The 19,683-nt window shown below is 45.9% G+C and overlaps 2 protein-coding genes across 2 annotated transcripts; one reads left to right on the top strand and one right to left on the bottom strand.

Moving 5' to 3' along the window:
• Window positions 1–374: 374 nt before the first annotated feature.
• sestd1 (SEC14 and spectrin domains 1) lies at window positions 375–15,013 on the top strand. The gene is made up of 19 exons (XM_034562083.1): window positions 375–651; window positions 3,743–3,812; window positions 3,991–4,099; window positions 4,810–4,900; window positions 4,991–5,104; window positions 7,164–7,277; window positions 7,354–7,448; window positions 7,620–7,675; window positions 8,711–8,779; window positions 9,197–9,354; window positions 10,501–10,623; window positions 10,976–11,170; window positions 11,429–11,543; window positions 11,641–11,809; window positions 12,042–12,123; window positions 12,212–12,334; window positions 12,464–12,655; window positions 12,831–12,934; window positions 13,381–15,013. Exons 2-19 carry the CDS (start codon window positions 3,743–3,745, stop codon window positions 13,685–13,687), a joined length of 2,286 nt encoding a protein of 761 aa, XP_034417974.1. The 5' UTR covers window positions 375–651; the 3' UTR covers window positions 13,688–15,013.
• A 1,297-nt stretch (window positions 15,014–16,310) lies between these two features.
• On the bottom strand, window positions 16,311–18,736 carry dnajc15 (DnaJ (Hsp40) homolog, subfamily C, member 15). The gene is made up of 6 exons (XM_034562084.1): window positions 18,605–18,736; window positions 17,900–17,951; window positions 17,734–17,807; window positions 17,491–17,567; window positions 17,304–17,374; window positions 16,311–16,914 (listed from the first exon to the last, which is right to left on the bottom strand). The coding sequence occupies exons 1-6, from the start codon at window positions 18,695–18,697 to the stop codon at window positions 16,844–16,846; spliced, it is 438 nt and encodes a 145-aa protein (XP_034417975.1). The 5' UTR covers window positions 18,698–18,736; the 3' UTR covers window positions 16,311–16,843.
• Between the last annotated feature and the right edge of the window lie 947 nt (window positions 18,737–19,683).

Raw genomic sequence — 19,683 nt, 5'->3', positions numbered from 1 at the left:
AGATAAATCGGTCTGGCACAATAAAATACATTTTATTGGTCCAAGCTCAAACATTTGAATGCATGTCTGATCACTTAAAGTGTTACAGTTTTAAAAATAGTTTAACAAACTTTATGGATTGAAATAAGTAATAGCCTACATACATACATTCATACATACAATAAGTACAAATATTGAACACAATGAAATAAAATCAATCAACACGAAATCTAAAAATGTGTTGTCAAATATATAATATATATATAAGACATGTAATTGAATATACCCATTAGATATGATGCTTGATATTCCGTCCTCCAGCTTCTCTATAGAAAACGTGTTCTTCTGCGGCTCCTCCAGGCTTTTACTTTGAATGTTGCTTTACCGGAAGTCCTACTCCTCTATTGGGATTCACTGAGGCTGCGCAGAGTCGCGAGCTCCACCGCCTGCTCCCTATGTGCGTCCACTGTTGTTCAAAGCTATCGGAGAGCAAACTGGGATCTTCAGTGTTTAATGGGAAACAGATTTAAAATCCGCAGACAAATCAGACCGGAGGAGGAGGAGAGGAAGAGCTGCAGGAGAGAAGAAGGAGAGACACCGGAGGAGGAGGGGAGGAGGGCAGGGAGGAGGACAAGAATCGGGACAGGATAATGCTGCAGATTTAACTGAAAGGTAAGAAGAGCCACCCGATCAATACTTATTGTTGATCGATCCCGAAGTTGTCGATACTGCGTGCGGGGCTGAGGCTGAGGCGAGGGGGCGTCAGAGCCGCAGCAGCCGCAGCCTTCAGCTGCTGAATGTAGGTCATTGTGTCTGTGGGCCGAGCCGAACCAAGCCGAGGTAAACCGAGCCGTGCCGGGCCGTCCTGCCGCTGCAGCCAGGCCGCAGGCAGGCAGGCAGCTGAGGAGGAGGAGGAGGAGGAGGTAGAGGATGAGGATGAAGATGAACCCCTGCAGCAAGACTGGTGCTGCAGTAACCAGACTCATTTATTACCACTAATAATACGACTGATGGGGGTTATAATAACACTCGTATCAAATAATGGAATTGAAGTTCGGCAAAACATAAACAATACAAATGCTTATTAACAGTATGAAAGTAAACATAACATATTTACAATATACATATATATTAAAGCCCCTGAGAACTAAGTGTCTTGGTTGTAATTATTTATCTATTACAAATACTATTTATCACTTAAACAGCAACCACTAGGGTTAAACTTTGTTTTTCAACTCCATTTTCATATTAGCAAAACATATAATCGATGTAAACATGAGGGCCATAGACATAACATTACTCAACAAATACAAGCTGAGATAAAGAGAAAAGTCAGTGATTGTGGCAAATGATATCAAGTCCAGTATTTCGAAGTTGCGTCAGGACAAGATTGAGAAACAGTTTGTGCCTGAAATGCTCCATACTAACATATATATGGCATAACATAGTATGAATACACTATTTATACAAGCACATACTATAACATAAAGTAAAAGTAGAAACAATGTCATAAAAGGAGGTGATATTGATAGTTAAATGCATGTACAATATCAAAGTGTGGTTCACCTGCTACTGTGTCCCAAATCATAACGAGTAAATGAACTGGGCAGAACTATTATTAATAATAATCATTTAAGGCAATATGAACAACAAATGCACAGTCAACAAATATATATATTTCTTTCTTGCTTAGAGTTGGATGAGAAGATTGAAAACACTTTCATGTCTGGAGACGGTTAGCTTAGCATAAAGACTAGAAACAGGGCGAACAAAGGTAACAAATCCATCTAACTCGGCGCAATGGATAAGAGACTAGCATATAAACCAGTATCTATCCTTGCATGATAAAAAAATGAAAACAAAGGAAATTGAAACCAGCAAAGTGCAGAGAGAGAGAGTTGAAACAGACACAGACGTCAAACCAACATCTGTGTTGACAACAATTCAGTTTATTGTATTCATTCTTTCACATTTTGTTTTGCAAAGTTAGGACAGCAAACTTGAAGTCGAGCCTGACGTCGACCCGTACACCAACAAACATGATTCACTTCCACACAGTGAAAAACCAACAACACGACATCACACACTGAGCTGAATGTGAAGCCTAGTGGCTGAGATTGTGGACTAGTGACTGAGATTGTGGACTAGTGGCTGAGATTGTGGACTAGTGACTGAGATTGTGGACTAGTGACTGAGATTGTGGACTAGTGGCTGAGATTGTGGACTAGTGACTGAGATTGTGGACTAGTGACTGAGATTGTGGACTAGTGACTGAGATTGTGGACTAGTGACTGAGATTGTGGACTAGTGACTGAGATTGTGGACTAGTGACTGAGATTGTGGACTAGTGGCTGAGATTGTGGACTAGTGACTGATCATGTGGACTAGTGACTGAGATTGTGGACTAGTGACTGAGATTGTGGACTAGTGACTGAGATTGTGGACTAGTGACTGAGATTCTGGACTAGTGACTGAGATTGTGGACTAGTGGCTGATATTGTGGACTAGTGACTGAGATTGTGGACTAGTGGCTGAGATTGTGGACTAGTGACTGAGATTGTGGACTAGTGACTGAGATTGTGGACTAGTGACTGAGATTGTGGACTAGTGGCTGATATTGTGGACTAGTGACTGAGATTGTGGACTAGTGACTGAGATTGTGGACTAGTGACTGAGCATGTGGACTAGTGACTGAGATTGTGGACTAGTGGCTGAGATTGTGGACTAGTGGCTGAGATTGTGGACTAGTGACTGAGCATGTGGACTAGTGACTGAGATTGTGGACTAGTGGCTGAGATTGTGGACTAGTGACTGAGATTGTGGACTAGTGACTGAGATTGTGGACTAGTGACTGAGATTGTGGACTAGTGGCTGAGATTGTGGACTAGTGACTGAGATTGTGGACTAGTGACTGAGATTGTGGACTAGTGACTGAGCATGTGGACTAGTGACTGAGATTGTGGACTAGTGACTGAGATTGTAGACTAGTGACTGAGATTGTGGACTAGTGACTGAGATTGTGGACTAGTGACTGAGCATGTGGACTAGTGACTGAGATTGTGGACTAGTGACTGAGATTGTGGACTAGTGACTGAGCATGTGGACTAGTGACTGAGCATGTGGACTAGTGACTGAGATTGTGGACTAGTGTCTGAGATTGTGGACTAGTGACTGAGCATGTGGACTAGTGACTGAGCATGTGGACTAGTGACTGAGATTGTGGACTAGTGACTGAGATTGTGGACTAGTGATTGAGATTGTGGACTAATGACTGAGCATGTGGACTAGTGACTGATCATGTGGACTAGTGACTGAGATTGTGGATTAATGACTGAGCATGTGGACTAGTGACTGAGCATGTGGACTAGTGTCTGAGATTGTGGACTAGTGACTGATCATGTGGACTAGTGATTGAGATTGTGGACTAATGACTGAGCATGTGGACTAGTGACTGAGCATGTGGACTAGTGACTGAAATTGTGGATTAATGACTGAGCATGTGGACTAGTGACTGAGATTGTGGACTAGTGACTGAGCATGTGGACTAGTGACTGAGATTGTGGACTAGTGACTGGTATTGTGGACTAGTGACTGAGCATGTGGACTAGTGACTGAGATTGTGGACTAGTGACTGGTATTGTGGACTAGTGACTGAGCATGTGGACTAGTGACTGAGATTGTGGACTAGTGACTGGTATTGTGGATTAGTGTGTGAGCTTGCAGACCAGTGTCCGATTTGAATCCTCCTTTTATTTGTGTCCAGATGTCCAACGTTACCATGGAAGCAACCACCATGCTCCCGATCCTTAAGAAGAAACTGGCCTTTCTGTCAGGTAAAGCACACACACACACACACACACACACACACACACACGCACACACACACACACACACACACACACACACACACACACACACACAGAGAGCATGAGACAACTTGTCTCCATGTGAGGACTCTATAATCTCAGTTGACATGCCCTGACAGTAATCTTTGGATCTGTCTCTCTTCAGGGGGCAAAGACCGGCGCAGTGGTCTGATCCTGACCATCCCGCTCAGTTCAGACCAGACCAGCATGGAGGAGCTCAGCACCACACTGGACTACCTGCTCAGCATCCCCAGGTATATTCAGGGTCAACTCGACGCTGAGGCGCTGCTGGGTCTTTGTATGTCGGCTCCGGGCCGCGTGTGAATCCAGCATGGTCAGCTGTACTTTTAAGGGGCTTAAAGGATGATTCCGCTTTATTACATCTCGTATTGGCCCGAACATCAGACCACCCTGATTATTAGATAAGCCCTCTCTTTCCAACAGCTGCTTGTGAAGATATAAAAACTCTCTCAGTCCAAAATGAGAGTTCCCATCCGGGAATACTTTTCTTACATGAAAGTGAAACATTACAATACTTGTTTGTTTAATCGCACACATGTCTGTCAGACATATTTTTGTCAGCTTGACGAGTGATTTATCCCCCATTTTTTTTAAATTATTCCTGCAGTAATGATGTCGGCAGATGCCTTCGACTCGTTATAACTTGTGAGGAATTTATTTCCTCCACAACAAATAACATGCACTGTTTTAAATTCAAACAGTGCAGCACCCTCTGTAGGAGCTGGTGTTACACTATATATACAGTATATAGCTGATGCAGCGAATACATCAATGTGTGGTCCAATGTGATACAATCTACATTTTTCACTTTTAAATAACATCCAGAACAAACGTCTTGTATGCGGGCCAATAATATATTTTTATTGGATATGGTTTGTATCGACTTGAGTCCAATCATAACTGATGATAAAATAAATGATCCCCCCCTGTCTCTCTCTCTTAGTCAGAAGTGTAAGGCTCGGGGTTTCACCGTCATCGTGGACGGACGGAAGTCTCAGTGGAACATCGTGAAGACTGTGGTGCTCATGTTGCAGGTACAAACTCTTTATGCCAGTCGTGTGTTTTGAAAAAGCCAAGAAAAAGAAGGGAAAAAAAAGATGACTCCTCCACCGCTGCCGTTTCAGAACGTGATTCCGGCCGAGGTGTCTCTGGTCTGCGTGGTGAAGCCGGATGAATTCTGGGACAAGAAGGTCACGCACTTCTGCTTCTGGAAGGAGAAAGACCGCCTGGGCTTCGAGGTGAGTCTCTCAGCCGCCGCCTCAAAGTTGTATTTGCCGTTCACTCCTGTGGGAACTTGGCAACTTGTCACCGGGGCTTTCCTGACCTGGACTCTTCTTGTGTTTCCACTGTTTTTTTTTTAAGAACTGAAACGTTGCACATGTACAGTTTGTCATTAAAAAAAGCAACAGAGGGACCAACTATGTAATTTTGTATGGCACGGCTATAAAGACGGCAATGTCGGCCCTCGGGCTGGTCCACCACTTTGGTCCAGATTTACATTGCAGCAACTATTGGATGGATGACCAGGTTGTTGTTTTTAAGGACGTATGAGGAAATAAACCATCGTGGGATCGACAACACTGGAAGAAGTTATTGTTCCGTTCTTTCACATTCTTTTTGGCGGAATCCATATTTGGACTGCGGAGGAGGGACTCGGTGGGACCTGTCAATCACCTTGTAGCCCCGCCCAAAAACATATTTGTATAAATGGACCATAATTTACTAATTGAACATCATGTTGTCTTGAAGAAGACTTGAAACTAGAGATTGAGACCATAAACTCATGTTTACAATGTTTACTGAGGCAATAAATCAAGTAAGAAGTAGAGTCATTTTCTCATAGGCTTCTATACAACCAGAGAAATCGCCCTCTGGTGGTCATTAGAGAGACTGCACTGAAAGGCACTTCTGCACTTTTAAGAACCGGAGGTTGCCGCCTGGTTTGGCTGTGTGTTGATTCCCCACTTCTCAGCCAGTTGTTGGCCCCCCCCTAAAGGGTTTCATATCATCCCACCACGGTTAAAAGGCGTTCTGAACCAGAAGAACCAGTGTGAAAAACCCGGTTTTATCCAGCTTTTGAGATAACCTCAGAGACAAAGAGTCTCTGTGTTTTTGCTTCTGATGACATTTTGTTCCAAAAGTACACACACACACACGCACACTGTGTTGTTAAACTGATATCAAACAGAGAGATAAACTGAGCCAGTTATGATAACCTTGAGCATCATTAACTGTCCTGATTGCTGCTGGAAACCTGAGCTGTGTGTTTGTGCGTCGTGGTTTTCGGCCATCCTCCTCCTCTATTACAACAGATGGGTTTACTGATGGAGATCAGAAGTCGCTGTGACCCAAATGTCTGCAGCCGTGTTGGCTCTATGGTTGTTGCCACGGTAACCGGGACCAAGTTGGCTGGTGTGCGGCAACTTGTAAAGTTGCTCCTCTTAGTAGACATTTAGTGCGTATCAAAGACGCTGCGACGTCCAGTGAACAGCAAGAGTGTAATGTTGGGTTTGTTATACACATCTGTTGGAGGGCTCGTCTTCTTCATTTGGTTTTAAAGTACACACACACACACACACACACACACACACACACACACACACACACACACACACACACACACACACACACACACACACACACACACACACACACACACACACACAGCTGCTGGAAGGGAGATTCTGGTGACGGTGTTGAAATGTGACTCATCTAATCTATGGAGAGTGTGTAAATGTCACAGTGGGGTGTGTGTCGTACAGCTGCTCTAGAGCCTGACCTACCGTTTGAATAAACACACACGTACACACACACACACACACACACACACACACACACACACACACTACACGATGAGCAGAGTCCAATTTCTCCGGCAGCATCTGCTGCAGCGACAGCAGAAAGAGCGGCTCGCTACCAGCTGTCTGGCGGTCCGTTGGTGTGTAAAGCAAGCCGGCCACAGAGAGCGCAGGTCAGAGTGCTTCTCTCGAGTGATCATGTGAAAGGATCAAACGTACAAACGGCGGCCAACTTACGAGAGACGCTCTTCTGCAAAAAGCTGATCCGAATCAGCTCGCAGGCTGCCAACGACCAGTGAGCTCTCTCTCTCTCTCTCTCTCCAGATTTAGAGAGGGCTCTGGGAGGCTGAAGGAGACCTCTGTAGATCTCTTGTGTTTCACACCCCCGAGAATCTGATGTCATTTAAAAGTCTGATCGTAAAGGTGCCGAACCTCGTTCATGCCGCGTTGGTGGTGCGGTGTCTCTTCTGCAGCTCACTGTGTCTGTGCTTCCCGTCAGGTGATCCTGGTGTCGGCCAATAAGCTGACGCGTTACATTGAACCCTGTCAGCTGACGGACGACTTTGGGGGAAGTCTGGACTACGACCACAACGACTGGCTCAACAAGAGGCTGGTCAGTGTTTTCGCTTTGAATCGGTTCCACGCGTTTGACACGTTCACAGGCTTGACATGGGTTTCATTCGCCGCAGGTTTTCGAGAAGTTCACCCGGGAGTCGACGTCGCTGCTCGACGAGCTGACCATCATCAACGACGGCGACAAGGGCAGCGCGGTGGACAAGGAGAAGTACGCGTGTGCGCACACACACAGACACGCACACACACACACACACACACACACACACACACACACACACACACACACACACACACACACACACACACACACACACACACAGAGCTACAGTTTAAGGCAGGAAGACGGATGAAACTCTGCGTGTCTCTCTGTCCTCTGCAGATCAGCTGACTGCGCCCTCTTGCCGTCCTTTGACCCTGAGACTGTCCTTCAGACAGGTAAATATCATCTTTCTTTTTATCTATCCCCTCAGACATGTTGGCCTCATGTCTGAGACCGACTATAGTTTTTTACTAAATACTATATAGATACTCTCCATCCACAGCAGCGCTACTGGGAACGAGGACACTGGATTTTGTCCCCCGTCACAGATGCTTTAGGGAGGGAGGGCAGCTGGCTAAGTCGGCGTCGATGTTGACCTGCTGCTGGAGGATTTATACCCCATTTGCACTCCTCACTAATTGGTTCAGGATGATAGTTCATGTGGTGGATGTGTATCCGTCTGAACCCAAAAGCCCGCTTGCAGAAAGGAAAAGCATGTTTTTCTTGGTGGGGGAAAAATCGGCCAAATTACGCCGTTAATCATAGCCAGAAGCTGTAAACCCCCATCAACAGATTTTTGTCTTTCCGACGGTCCTTGAACACATCCTATCCTGTGTGACAAACACTTCCGTCAGCAACCAAAACAAAGCTTAACATTTTTCTTTTTGTCCATGTGGCTCATTTAAAGACCCCGCATGAACCTTTTGCTTGAAACAGATCCTGTAAAAAGAAAAGAAAGAAAAACACCAAATTTGGTTTTACTCAGCGTAACGAGGAAGCCATGATACTAGACAAACATTTTAGTGAAACCTTGACTGAACTGCAGTCTTCTGAACACAGTAGAGGTTGTAACAATTGTCAAACGTGTATATATATATATATATGATGTAAATGGAGAGAAGGGGTTGTTGGCTGCTCCGTCGGCTGCCACCAGGACCTGGAGGTAAATGGACGCCAGGGCTGGATGAGCGATGGATAAACGATGGACGCGTGGATGTACACAATTGTTCACTGTACTGAGCGGCCTGTGTCTGCGGGGAGGAGAAAAGGAGTCTTTGTCTGTGGCGCCACCATCCTCCCTCTGCAGCATGTACACAAACACTGACGCGGTATTGTTTCAGATGCTTTTTGTATAACTGGCTTTTAAATCTAAACCCTTCCACCCCTGTCTGTCTGTCTGTCTGTCTGTCTGTCTGTCTGTCTGTCTGCAGGTCATGAGCTGCTCTCAGAGCTGCAGCAGCGGCGTTTCAACGGCTCCGAGGGAGGAGGAGGCCAGGGAGGTGAGGAAGCAGCTGTCAGTCATCCAGATGTCACTGTGTTAGTCGAGCGCCGACATCTGGATGGATGCCTTTCGGATGCACTGCGGTTGTTCCACCGCAGTGCGACGCAGTGGGCGAGGGTGCTGCGTAGACTGCTAGAGTCCTGGGCATCAGCCAGCGTCAGTGCTGGACCTGGTGGCAAATCCCTGCAGCCTGGTTTACACAAATCTGGTGTAAAGCCTGAAAGTGGAGGCAGCAGATTGCGGCCTGTGGTTTTAGGATGACATGTTCAACAGAAACACACAAGGCTGCAGTGTTTGAGTTTACACAAGTGGTATAACCACTTTGTACAATCAGACCAGAGATGAGGCGACGTCCTGGCCTGTAACCCCCCTCCTCCTGCCGTTCTTCACGCCTGACCCTTCCTCTGACCTCCAGGTCCAGCCTGGTGTCCCATGGAGGAGGAGCTGCTGGCCCAGCCTCAGGTGATGAAGCTGCTGGACTCGCTCAGGGAGCAGTACACCAGATACCAGGAGCTCTGCAGGCAGCGAAACAAACGCACACAGCTGGATGAGATCCACGCCAAGGTCATGCAGGTAACACACACAGCTGTGGCTCTCTGTCTCTATCTATAAATCCTTGGGCATGATTCATGATTGGGTTCTATTTTCTTTCTGCAAAGTGCAGCGAGACTAAAACATGGCTGAGACATTAATGGTAGGTGGAATTGTTTGTAAAAACCTTTTAGACCGAGCCAGACTAGCTGTTTCCCCCGTGTGTCTACATGTAGTCAAGCCGCTGTGTGCTATATACAGGGCTACAGTAGCCTCTGGAGTCTTTCCCCGATTCTTTTATCATCCGGTTTTGACCTTTGACCCTCAGCAACGGTATCAGTGAGCAGCGCTTCTGTAGAAGTAGACTCCACTGAGGTTACTGGGGCTCCTGCAGCCGCAGGGGCTGATGGGTAACACCACTGTCTTGGAGATGAGCCCGGGGTTGCCATGGGAACCGAACCATGTTGGTCGCTAGCCTGGAGGATTTGAGGTTGGCTGGGGAGGTGGGGTGGATGGCCTACTTCTGGATCGCTGTGCGTGTGTGTGTGTGTGTGTGTGCGTGTTCTTTAAGGCATCCCTGACCTGATAAATACAATTAAATCATGATACTACTGACACGCATCAGGATGATCGTTCTCGGTGATACTGAGGACTGTGTGGTACTCTGGTGAATGGTGCTTTGATTTTGACCTTCCTGTTTTAAAATGCGTTTCTTCTCTCTCCTCCAACTTAATGACTTTATTACCCAATTTGTAAATTCAGTTATACTTTGATACATTTTTTTAATATTGAATTCCAATTGATTGAACTTTTCTATTTCAGTTGGCTGTAAAATATAAATATATTTGTGGAAAACTGTTTGTGAATTATTTTGTACAAAAGAATAGATTTATGGACAGTGAACCTCTAAGATTGCATCCGAGAGCCATCGCAGAGAGAGGAGTAGAGGCTGAGAGCCCCCTGCTGGTCACTCTGCTGCACTGCAGCTCAGAGACTCAACAACGACCAATAGACATTTCTGAGGCATCACACGCAGATATGGAGACATGCAGATATGGATAATATAATTAATGACGGTTGAGTTAATTCACACAGCTGCTTTAGCCCTGGTTTCCCTGGAGGGGAGACAAATGAATGGAACTATCTAAAGCAGATCCCTAAGTGTGCGTTCTTCCTCTCCTCTCTCAGGTGGTCACCTGGCTGCAGGGTCCAGGTTCAGAGCTGTTGAAGACTCAGCAGGCGATCGGGGACTCGACGCGAGCGGCTCAGGCTCTGCAGCAGAAACACGAGGAGATCGAGAGCCAGCACAGTGTAATGCAACGCATCGGACACACACACACACACACACACACATTATGTGACAAGCTGATGGTTCAGATTTTGGGTTCAATACAGATCTGAGTTGAGTTTTAAGAGTAGGCAGTCTCCAGCCTTTATGCTATGCTACGCTAATTGTTTCCCGACTCCAGCTTCACATTGGACCCACAAATCTGGGTCCAATGTGAAGGGGGGGGTTCTCAATCTTCTCAGCAAGAGTGCCGATTAACGTATTTCCTAACGTGTCAAACTCTTGAAAGCGTCCCTTATCGTGGCGTATTTAAAGATGTCAGACTAAATATTCTAAAAGTTCACCGGGCTCTGTTCTGTGTGTGTCTTTGTGCAGGAGTGGTTCGCGGTGTACGTGGAGTTGAACCAGCAGATCGCCGCCTTGCTCAGCGCCGGGGAGGAGGAGGAGGTGGTGGAGCTGAAGGCGCTGCAGCAGCAGCTGAGCGACGTCTGCTACCAGCAGGCGGCTCATCTGGAGGGCCGGCAGCACGTCCTGCAGGCGGCGCAGGGCTTCCACGGCACCACGCAAGAGGTACACACACACACACACACACAGGAAACATCTAGTACAAAGGTAGATTCGGGACATTTTAGCATAGCTGAGCACAAAGACTGTAGACGGGGTGGGGAGGGGGGGTAGCTAGCCCCATTAAAAGTGTGGAAAGATCTTCCAATCACAAACTAAAAGCCAAATCTTCCATGGATGAATCCCGAATGTGGATCAAGTGGCGTGAAACCCAAAGTGTGTGCTACTTGTCCTGAATGATGACCGCTCTGTGTGCCTCTGCAGTTGTCCCAGCAGCTGGACGGCCTGCTGGGCATGCTCTGTGCTGACGTGGCTCCAGCCGACGGCGCCTCCATTCAACAAAACCTCAAGCTGTTGGAGGAGAAGCTGCAGATTGTCGGTACGTGCTCCGCGAACGTCCCTCCGACACGATAACGCTTTTTAAAAAAAAAAGTATTCCGGTGGCGCTAATCGTGCGTCTACGTCTGTCCGTGCAGAGGCAGGTCTCGCCTCTCTGCGCCAAAAGGGCGGACTGCTGATGGAGCAGATGTGCACCCAGCCGCCGTGGCCCCTGGAGGAGGCGGAGGAGAGTCCCGCTGGCGAGCAGCAGGACAGCGCTCAGCACGTCGAGACCGTGATGGAGGAGTTGCAGCTCCGCAAGCAGAGGTAGCCTTCTTCTTCTTCTTCTGCTTCTGCTTCTTCTTCTTTTCATCTTTTCAAGGCAAAGCAGGGAGTAACTTGGGGGTTGGCAACACTTAAACAGTATTCCGACTTTTTAGATAAAATGGTGGCTTAATGATGATTTGATTTTGGAAGGTATGGAGTATCTTGCTATAGCGACACTATTAGTTAGGATATGTGAATGAAGTGTGTGTGTGTGTGTGTGTGTGTGTTGCAGGTGTGAGGACATGGTGGACGTGAGGAGGCTGAAGATGCTACAGATGGTCCAACTGTTCAAATGTGAAGAAGACGCTTTACAGGTAGGACAACAGCAACAACACACAACAGTACTTCCTGTACTGATGAGGTATGATATATATATATATGTGTGTGTGTGTGTGTGTTCAGTCAGTGGAGTGGCTCGGCGAGCTGTTGGACGCCCTGTTGAAGACCCACGTCAGACTGGGCGATGACTCTCAGGAGTCCAGGACCATGTTGGACAAACACAGGAAGTTTGTGGACGTCGCTCAGGTGAGACGCGTCCCAACAGCAATAATAAATGTCAACTCTTAAGAGTCCGGGGGAGGGGAAAAAACGGACAGATTGATGCTGACAGCCGGCTCTCCGTCCTTCACCTCCTCTTTCCCCCCCCCCCCGCAGAGCACGTACGACTACGGCCGCCAGCTGCTGCAGGCCACCGTCGTCCTCTGTCAGTCCCTGCGCTGCACGACGCGCTCGTCCGGAGACACCCTGCCGAGGCTCAACCGAATCTGGAAACAGTTCAGCGTCAGCGGCGAGGAGCGACAGCAGAGACTGGAGCTGGCCATGAACTTCCACACGGCCGCCGAGAGGGTGAGACGGGATGAGAGACAGACAGACTGACCCCCCCCCCCCCCCCCCCCCCCCCCCCACCGTCTGTTTTCAAAAAAAAAATATTGTGGCATGTGCACATGAAGCAGCTGTGTTGGACCCTGGACGTTGAACATTAAAATTTGCCTTCATAGTTTTTCTTTTTTTTTTTCCTTAGGTGTTGCAGCAGGAATGTGTGGACCCTGAGGCTTTGGATGAAGTCGACTCTTCTGGAAAAACTCTGCTGGACAGACTGACCTTGCCTGTCATCTTCCCTGATGGGTACGCTCACTCACTCGCTCACTCGCTCACTCACTCACTCACTCACTCACTCACTCTGCTCATGTAGACATTTCTCCACTATACCTTTACACGGAGAATAGTGGCTTGCTGCTATACTAAAGCTCTGAATATTAAGTTTAGCACTTTTTTTAAACCTGCAATAATATTAATAATTATTATTATTTTATTCAGCCAGTTGGCCAACATTCACTTATTCACCTTCCATGCTGACATTATGTGGTGAACTTGCTATGCTGAACTGTATCTGTCAGCTGTTCGATGCTGAGCAGGTTGTGTATCGTGGGTTCTTAGAGCTTTGTAACTATTGATTATACCCGCTTTCAACCCTAAAATTCAATGGTCAGTTTTTTTTTTTTTGGTGCCCACTCAGGAGGGGAGTTCCCAATGTGAAACAAACTCCTAACTCGAAATCCATGTCGTTTCAGGACCGAGCAGTACTTCGGGAGTCCCAGCGACACGGCGGCGGCGGCTGAGGGCGTCAGGGAGCGCCTCCTGCTGGTGGAGGAGCGACGGCTGCAGCTGCAGGAGGTGGAGCTGCACGAGGAGGAGGAGGAGGAGGAGGAGGAGGAGGAGGAAGAGGAAGAGGAAGAGGAAGAGGTGGGGGTGCTAAACGGGAAGGAGGCGCGGCTGGACGTGATCGGCGAGGAACTGAGCGAGAAAGAGGAGCAAGATGATGAGGAAGAGGAGGAGCAGCAGGATGAAGACTTAGAGAGGGCCACACAGGACTGCTAGTGGGCGTTAACCCGAGCGGCCTCAGTGAAGCTCGTTGGCGAAGGGCAGCTGATTAACTTCTACCGAAAAAGCTGCGACCGGTTGCTTCCGTCTCCCAGCAGTTCGTTCCTGCCGCTGCTATTTCTCTATATTAAGACTGCATTTCCCATCAGCCTCACCCTTCCTGAAAGATGGGGAGACATGTTGGATGTGATCCTCGTCGCTCCGATCAGCAGAAACTGTGAGAGCCCTGGAACGACGGCGCCCTCTTAACCGTTTTCCTGCCATGAACGCCGTCCAGATGGAGCTGTAAAATACTGGAACTATTCATATTCACGTCTCTGGATGCTCCGTTGGCGACAGGCCGGCTGTATAATAATGTTTGGATAAGAATTCCTCAACTTATAGTTGATGCCGCCTCCTCTTTCCCAGCATGCCTCTTGTCCACCTGAGTGGGTGGAGCTTCCACGGTGCTAACACGGTTACCAAGGTTTTCGTCCGTGCCTCCTTTCGCTGTTCTTGCTTCCTCGCCCCCTTTTTATTTCCCCCTCCCCCCCTGAGGGCAGATGAACTCATTGGCCTGTACAGGAGGGGCGGAGCCACAGCATATCAGGTGTCAGCGGCCCTGTATGTTTCTCCCACAGGTGCGTCAGGTGACTGGGGGAGGCGCGGAACTCTCCGGGCTGAAAAACATGCGCAATTAAGCAAAGCAGCTTGTGGAGACAACCACAAGTCCCAAAGAGAACGTCCCACCTTAAACAAGATATCGTTTTACTTCGGCCTCCTATGACCCGAGGATATACCCCGGGATACAGTAACAAACTAAGATGAAAATAAATGTGTAATACGATTTTACATTTAGAGCATTGATTATTGAGTTTTGTGCACAAATTTTTTATTTTCTCTCGCGGCCTCTATATATATATATTACAGGTTCGACCACATTAATACTGGAGTGGAAACGTGCAGAAAAGGAGAACGATTTTTGATTTATGGTGAAAAAACATTTTAACTCGAGTTCGCCTGATTGGACGTTCCCTGAAATGGTTTCTGGGACTTGTAGTTGTAACATTAGTCTTTCCATGATGACCATGTCGCTGTTTTAAATAGGCCCGCTGTCTTTATGACGTAATGCCGCTTTTCCCTGATGCAGACATCAGAATAAGAACAATTCCCTTTTCTATTTATTTTCACTTTGTTTTTCCAAACAAAACTTACCGCGACTGGTCGGTATTCTTTGACCAATAACTGCTGCTGTAAGTGTAACCGCTAAATACTGCGTTTTGCTCTCTGTCCAATAATATATACATGACATCATCCTCCAAATAAAGAAGCTTTTTAAAGTGGATGTCAAAGGTGTTTTTTTTATTGGTGTAAAGCTTATTCAACCAGCCACTCACAATACAAACACAACTACTGTATATGTTTTCAAATAAACTTTATTTAAAAAAAATGTTTCACCACTTTCACACTAACTGTTTAAACATAGAAATAGTGTAACTTTGTCCTGCTCCTTAAACCTCCTGTTACCTTCTAATGTACCAACATATTTTACCCCCAGGAAATGATTAATTCAAATTGTACTTTATGTACCCACCTGAAATCCAGAATACCAAATATATTTGTACGGTGTCTTAATGGCTTTATATTATTTTGTTATCTATAACATTTGCAATGAAAAATAAGTTATGTTATCAAGAATAGTATCATGTATTAGGTTTGGGGTCAATTGACCAAGAAAAGCAAACAAATTAAAAAAAATGTTGAAGGATTTTATGTCATTTTAGGGTAATTGCTGACCCCGATTGAGCCATACATCCCAAAATGCTGTGAGTTTGTCACACCCTCTTCGGCCCCGCCTTGTTTCTCTGTCATCAAAGCGTACGTAGTAGAGGAAACATGGAATGTGTTTAGAGACATGGTGGCTGGAAATATTGCCCTACCAGTGTTGGCAGTTGTGTCACCTTTTGACTGGCACACTCCGGCCAGAATGAGCCACCCAATGTAGGACACACACGGACACACAGACACACACATACACACACTATCTTAAGTATATCCTTTTCAATTGATGGTGTTATGAAGCGCTCAAATGCTGATTGTATGTCTTGGACATGGCTGACTCGGGTGGGCCTGGAACCATTTTGATGACATTAGCAGCACTAATTGCAACCCTGTTGTTAAAGTGGGGAGACAGACCACAACTTCATTTTTGGAAGGTAGTGTGTTTGCTGGTGGTTGAGACAACAGGGTCAACACAGTCTCATTATCAGGAGGATGCCTCATAATCAGAGACCTCCTCAACATCATCTCTCTCAGGCACGTTCTCCTCTCTGTCACTTTCATGGTCAAAGAGATGTGACAACACCTCTTTGACAGAAAACCTTTCCTTAGTCGTGTTTAGTTGAGGAGACAAAGAAAGAGCACCAAGAGAAATGGTTTAGAAGGCTGCTGTGCAAACTTTTGTTTGCTCCACCCCTATGTTCTATGAACCATCAATATCTTCAAGGAATCCATATTTCCCCTCCCCGACGTCATTCTCATACTCCTACAGTTATGGTTATGTTAGGTTAGGAGCCTAAAGCTTTTTTGAAGATTATAAATTGCGTGTTCTAGTGACCTCAATATCATCCAAAACAAAATGTAAATTTCTTATGTTTTATACAGCTAAAAAAGCCCAATGCGTACAGCATGAGTACAGGACATTGAAAACATGTTCATTTTACAATTACCCAGTTGTCCCCATTAAATTAGGAAGTCATGAAATATAAAGCAAAAGAAATAATGTCAATCATATATTTAGAAATGGTAAACATTAAATGGGGTCAAACAGGAGGGTTAAATATATGACATTACATTTGTGCCCTTTATACAAGCCATTTATTGTTGCACTAGAGGGCGCCTGTTTACCCACCTAAACACTCAAAATGAGTATATGAGATTATGTTGAGTCATTTCAAAGTCAATATCATTCACCCGTGGTTGATAAACGTATTTATACGTTCACAATGTTGACAAATGAATGTGGAGATAAGTAACGACGTTGAGAAGTTAACTTGTCATGAAGGTTTTTGCCTCCAGGAGCCAGAGTGGATGATTTGTGTTGATGGAGGAGAGCCACAGAGCGGAGCTCTTTACTTTACTGGGGGTCTTTAAAGTGTCCGTTAACTGTGCAGGTCATTGCCGGTTTTCCTTGTCAAAAAGGTCTTTGGCCTCGTTGATCTTAGCGGCCAGATACGGCGACCCACCTGCGCACAAAGAGACACAAACACAAGTCTGATTCCAGGATCACTCCTTTAACACTCAAACATACCTATATCAGACTCCTCCCATTCAGCTGGCTGCATATTATCATTTTCTAAGTCCCTGTCTCTATGTAACGCCACAACAACCTCCGAGCCAGCGACCTACACAACGATAAAGGCATATAAAGGGGGTTACCATTTCAATCCCAGACCAGAGCTTGCCTTTCCACGTGAAAAAGAGTTCCCCCCAGCACTATTCTGCAAATGATTTTGACTGGTTTTAAGAAATACTAACAACCCAGGGTGTTTCTCTCCTGCCCCCTGGTGGGACAGCCAGACCGAGCACAGCGGTAACTGCAGCCGTCACTTTGACAGTCAGAGTTCAAGCTCACCCTTATCTGGATGGTTCAGGACCATGATCCTCCGATGGGCCTCGCGTACCTTGGCCTTGGTGCTGACTGGGCTGGAGAAATAAAAATGAACAATAATGTGAGCAATCATCCTGTTCTTCTGAGCACTCAGTCACTCACAGTTTTCAGAGAACATTTAAGAATTACAAACCGCAACACATTTCATTACCTGATGCCAAGAACGAGGCTGGCCTCTCGTTTGGACATCTTCTGCTCAAAACCTCCTTTGTAATATGATGAGAACGCCTGTGGTGACAGAGCAGGATTAGAGCTTTGATTCTCAATCGCCAGAGATAAACTCTGGCGATTGAGGCATCTCAAGAGTTTCTATGAACCATCTACAATGTGCACAACAAAAAAGACAAGGAATAGGTCTGGATGCTGATTTACAGGACGTGACATATTTACTCACGGATGAGGGCATCTTCCTGACGGTTTCAGAGAAGACCTGTCCAAGAGGCTTCCACAGCTGGAATGCATAGCGGCCTGTGGATCAAATGAGAACAGCTTAAAAAGACAAACACAATTTCCAAATGTCCTCTTGGCAAATTACGGACCTTGTATCAAACTATTCTTACCCGCAAGACCTGCAGCAGCCGCACAGAGACCGACCGCGATCAGAGTCCCTCCCTGTCAACCAAACAAAACGTCCAGCTGTTACTACAGTTGAGGTCCTTGAAGAGGAGGGAGCAGCGGGCCAGTCTCCACGATCTGCCATGTTGTACTTGATATGCTCAGCATCTCTTTTACATTGCGCCCTCTACAATGGTGTACTGCAGAATGAGCATCCTATGTGCACGCATCATAACATCTGTGTGTACGCGCGTGCGTGTGCGTGCGTGCGTGTGTGTGTGTGTAAAATATATACTATCTCATATATATCAGATAGTAACATTGGATTGTGTCAATGTTAATTGTGGTTGTACTAGTCATGTTCATTTCATAATTAGTCGATTACGGTCAGTACCAAGTTGTCTTAAAAGATTTAAAGTTTATCAAACAACAGTTTAAAGAAAAAACGCTACTAAGTTACCCAGCGTTAGGAGCGTTTTCACAGCTCACGTTAGTTAGCTAGTTAACCTAACAGTTAGTTAGCTAGTTAGCTAGCTAGCTAACGCTAGTTAGTTTGCTCGTTAGCTAGGTTAATACCAATACACCTGGCGCTGCTGCGACAGTCGTAACGTGCCGTGTTACGTTAGCGGTCATTGAGGTTACGTGACACGCACGTTAGCAGGTACGAAACCAGTTTATAAACGTCACGCAGCGTGAGAGCAGGTACTTGCCAGCCGTCTGTCGATGTCTGCGTCGCTCCTGGCGGTTGTTTGAGAAGAATACTCCACGTCTCGCATCATTTCTCCTCTGCTGGCGTTCGCCATGTTGCCTCAGCGGCGAAATGTCACAGTAATGTGATTCAACCATATCCACATCCGGTTTACGCTTTCATAATAAAGGTCAGCGACGCAAAGTCGAAGCGCTAAGCAACTTCCTTTCTGGTATACAGCATCTTGTTGGATCTTCAGTAACTGTGACGTTGTAATTATGTATTTGATTGGTACAGTGCCATTCATAAACGTACAGTGTCCAGAGAAAAATAGAGAGATATTGAAGGGGAATAACAAGTTCAGAAACACAAACCCATCCGCAAGATTAAAATCAGGGTTGATTACATAATTTTAATGGGAGTAACATTAATCTTATTTCTAGCAACAAAAAATAACTTTAATTTTAAGCATAGAAGCCTTGCACCAACTTTTAGCGATACATCAGCGTTTTGTTTAAAGCTTTGTTTGCTGCTACAAAGAGGCCAGGAACAATCATTATTAATAGTATTTGTACGGTAAAGCATTGTATAATCTATCCTTTGTAATAGGATCCATCATCTTATATGACCTTATAAGGCAACAAACCTCCTGTAGTCGACTTTAGAGACGGGATGAATTATGTAGGTCATGAAGCTGAGAGGAGTAAACTGTCTGTGGAGTGTACGAGCTGCAACACAGAAGATACAGATGTGCCCAATCCTAAGGGGCTATATACATATATCTCTCTATATATAAATATATAAAGAGAGAGATACATATGTGTATAGACCTATATCAAATATATATATCATACAGGTCTGGTCCGGCACAAGTTTCATGGCTAGTATAATATTCATACTTGTATTAAATCCTCCTGCTCTTACTCCTGACTCCTCCCATTAGTCTGTCAAGGGACTACAGATGCAAATTAACTGTAGCTACAATCTGGTACAGTGCATCAAATGGCGACATTTATGTTTTAATTGTACATGGTCCCTTTTAAATAAAGATATAATAATAATAATAATTTTCTCTGTGCTCTCTGTACCTTCAGGCCTCAG

This window comes from Cyclopterus lumpus, chromosome 21 (assembly GCF_009769545.1).
Source record: "Cyclopterus lumpus isolate fCycLum1 chromosome 21, fCycLum1.pri, whole genome shotgun sequence".
Lineage (NCBI taxonomy): Eukaryota > Metazoa > Chordata > Actinopteri > Perciformes > Cyclopteridae > Cyclopterus > Cyclopterus lumpus.
The sequence above is the reverse complement of the archived record's forward strand: the minus strand, read 5'-3'. Positions and strand labels throughout refer to the sequence as shown.